Source organism: Adiantum capillus-veneris, chromosome 3 (assembly GCF_014529385.1).
Source record: "Adiantum capillus-veneris isolate H3 chromosome 3, ASM1452938v2, whole genome shotgun sequence".
In the NCBI taxonomy this organism is placed as follows: Eukaryota; Viridiplantae; Streptophyta; class Polypodiopsida; order Polypodiales; family Pteridaceae; genus Adiantum; species Adiantum capillus-veneris.
This window is the reverse complement of record NC_140933.1, coordinates 19,825,076-19,828,192: the sequence shown is the minus strand read 5'-3', so window position 1 is coordinate 19,828,192 and position 3,117 is coordinate 19,825,076. Positions and strand designations below refer to the sequence as shown.

At 40.4% G+C, this 3,117-nt stretch overlaps 1 protein-coding gene across 1 annotated transcript; it reads right to left on the bottom strand.

The window, feature by feature from the left end:
* Window positions 1-929: 929 nt before the first annotated feature.
* Window positions 930-1,730, bottom strand: LOC147460569 (aurora kinase-like). Its single transcript, XM_086503369.1, has one exon. The coding sequence runs from the start codon at window positions 1,728-1,730 to the stop codon at window positions 930-932; it is 801 nt and encodes a 266-aa protein (XP_086359495.1).
* Between the last annotated feature and the right edge of the window lie 1,387 nt (window positions 1,731-3,117).

The following is a 3,117-nucleotide window of genomic DNA, read 5'->3' as shown; positions in this document are numbered from 1 at the left end:
ATTGTCGAGTAGCGATCTTCTATCAAGCAAGCCTTTTGCAACCGCAGTTGCTGTTTTTGTGACGCTGATTGTAACATCGATGACGCTAAGGAGTTGCACAATTAGTTGATTTGTGTTTAGGATGGCTTGTATGTAGTCGGGTTGCAAGATGACAACACTGCTTGCTCTTGAACTTTTCAGGCAAGCAGAACAGCAAGTCCAACTCACTTTGAGATTATGCATTGCAGTTGTTTGCAATAAGGTTGTATTTTCTAGCTTCGTGCGTGTGGTATTAAGACCATCGTTCTGGGTATCTTTTTTTGATAGGTTGCAAATGCCACAACTTCCACAAATGCGAGCTGTGATGTTGCATTCTTCTTGCCAAGACTCATAAATATGTTGCACATTAAACCATGAAGAAGCAACAGGACAGAGTAGAGCTTTCCGTCTATTCATAGTTTGAAAAGCGGTGTATTCTCGGCGTCTTTTGCGGGTAGCACGTAGCGTAGTAGCGATTGCCATTGAGAAGACCTTCACTTAAATGCAACTGTAGACACAATAGATACAAGTTAGTCCGATTCAAATTAGAAGGGACTAATATAATGAAATTGGACAACAAAAAAAGAAGTAGAAGGGATGAATATAATGGAAGTAGGCAACAAATTAATGTTCAAAGAACTATTGCAAACCGTAATGGAACTTTCAGCTCAATAAATAAAAAGAGCTTGACAATTGCGATAAATTTTCTAGGATCAGTGGAAAAAAGAAATACACATTTCAGAAATGGGACGCAAGCATTGTTCGGGGTGCATATGCAAATGTTCCAGATCTTTATCTAAATCAGCGAGCGTCTTTCTTTCAGACGGATTCTCTAGAAGGTAGGCATTGTTGATTATATTTTGTATGGCTTCAACCTCTATAGCAGTACTTGTTTGCATCAAGTTAAGTTTTTAATACACACAAAATTCGTTGCAGAAAATACCGAGCTGATTGATGACCCATGCAAGTGCATATACATCGGTTGATTTGCTCCAAGGGCATGTAGATCTGGTATTCAGTAGTTCGGCTGCTTGCCAAGGCCTCTTGGCATGCTCTTTTGGCTTACGAATATTTGTTGGTCTTCTCTCATACGGTGGTCGAAGGGCAAGACCCCAATCTATAATGCCTACTCTTGGTATTCCCTCTCTAGTGAAGTCTAGCATAATGTTCCAAGGGTGAAGGTCATTGTGAATAACTCCATTTTCATGTGTAAATGCCAAATATTTTATTACTGCATGAATCAAAGACGAAGCATGATTGATGATAAGCCTGCATTGTTGCAACTCCAGTTCAGTTGGTTTTTTGTGTTTTTGATCACCAATCGCAAGTACAATTTCACTGATGCTTCCAAAAGGTGTAGGCACACACTCCATCAAATCACCAAGGGAAGATCCATTGAAATAAGGAAATATAAGTATCCATGGTGATTGAATTGTATGTGCAAGAGCATGCACAATACCTCGGTGATTGAGGTCAACACTGCTCTCGATTGCGAATGATTTGAATTGTTGTTTTGCTTGACCTTTGAATTCCTTACAGCAATACACATTGCTGGACGGAAGGAAAGAAATCCCTTCGATCTTGCATTCATAAGTGTCTCCATATGACCCAGATCCTAGTTTCCTTCCTCGTTTTATAGCCTCAAATGGAATGCCCAAGGTAACAGAGCAAAATGAGTTCAATACAGTTTTCTGCATGTGCAGACTAGACATCGATCCTCTGGTATCATTTCTTACTGAAGGTGTTCTGTGTGTCAATATTCCTTGCGCGAGTGGATTTTTCCTTTTCAATCTTCCAACAGTTATACCAATGTTGTAATTTCTCCATTTGTATGCCCTGTTGTAAGTCAGCTCACAGGTCGATAGCACATTTTGGCATGTCTCCAACAATACTAAAGAGAAGATGCTGCACGTCACTAATATCTGCGCCCTCAAACTTCGAGGCTGTTGAGCGGACCACTTCAGAGAGCAAGGCCTGCAAGCGCCGCTCATCTCGCAAGGTTGTTGTTATCTCGTCTAATGTGAGGGCATCCACTATACGCACTAATTGTGTGCGTAATCTCTTTTTCAATTGCACTGCTTGATCGGGAAGCATTTTACCTACAACCATTCAAACGACATTATGATGTATTGGCGAGAGAATTTATCACTTCACAGCTCAAAAGGGGAGCTAGATTTCTTGCATCAATGACCAGTATTGTACTAAATAAATTAGTGTCTATAAATGAATTTTGTAAATGACATCAAATAGTTGATAAAGCAGTGCAATATGTTTGGGCAAGATCGATGCTCGTAACCTAGGACGGGCCCTCCACGTACAAACTACTAGGAAGTGCAATTGTTTCACGTTGGATGGCGTGCTAAGGGTAATAAGTAAAGGGAATTGTGCTCCTACAATGGGAACTAATAGAAAGTGGCTCGGTCAGGCGCAACGGCATTGGGGGGGGGGGGGGGGTCAAAATGATAGCCAATGTTGTAGAACGGGATCGGATCTTTGTGGTCGCCAAGTTAAACAATTGAGTTCTATAACTAATTGCAATTTTACAGTTTAAAATGGGGGGTGTGTAAAAACGACGCAATCACCACAGTGTGTTTGGATGGGAGACAACAACATTTGTAATCGAGAGGACGATTGGTGTCGAAGCAATCATGCTTTTGGTGTGCGGTAAATTTTACAATTAAAGACGGGGATGTACACAAATGAGGGAAGATGACATTTGCAATCGATAAGATAGTTGATGTCGAAATGATCATATAGGTCCCTATATTTATGCCACAGCAGAACTAAGCTTAATTTTATAGTTTAAGACAGGGGGTGCACAAATGAGATGGTGACTACAGTGTGTGAATGGGAGAGCACGACATTTGCAACAGAGAGGACGATTGATGTCGAAGTGATCAGGCTTTTGGAGAGTCATACAATCCTTCACAACTACCCAACAACAGAAGTAAAATTCCGTTTTCTTCTTAAGGCCGTAAATTGATATGTACAAGAGAAGACCCTAAATTGATATGTATAGAAACACGATCTCTGAACTTGGAATGGTAAATTGATAACACTAAAAAATATACTAGCAATCAATTGATCCATGGATTTTCA

What these genes read in the sequence shown, in the direction of transcription:
- LOC147460569 (XM_086503369.1), bottom strand. Translation starts at nt 1,730, where the DNA reads ATGTCTAGTCTGCACATGCAGAAAACTGTATTGAACTCATTTTGCTCT.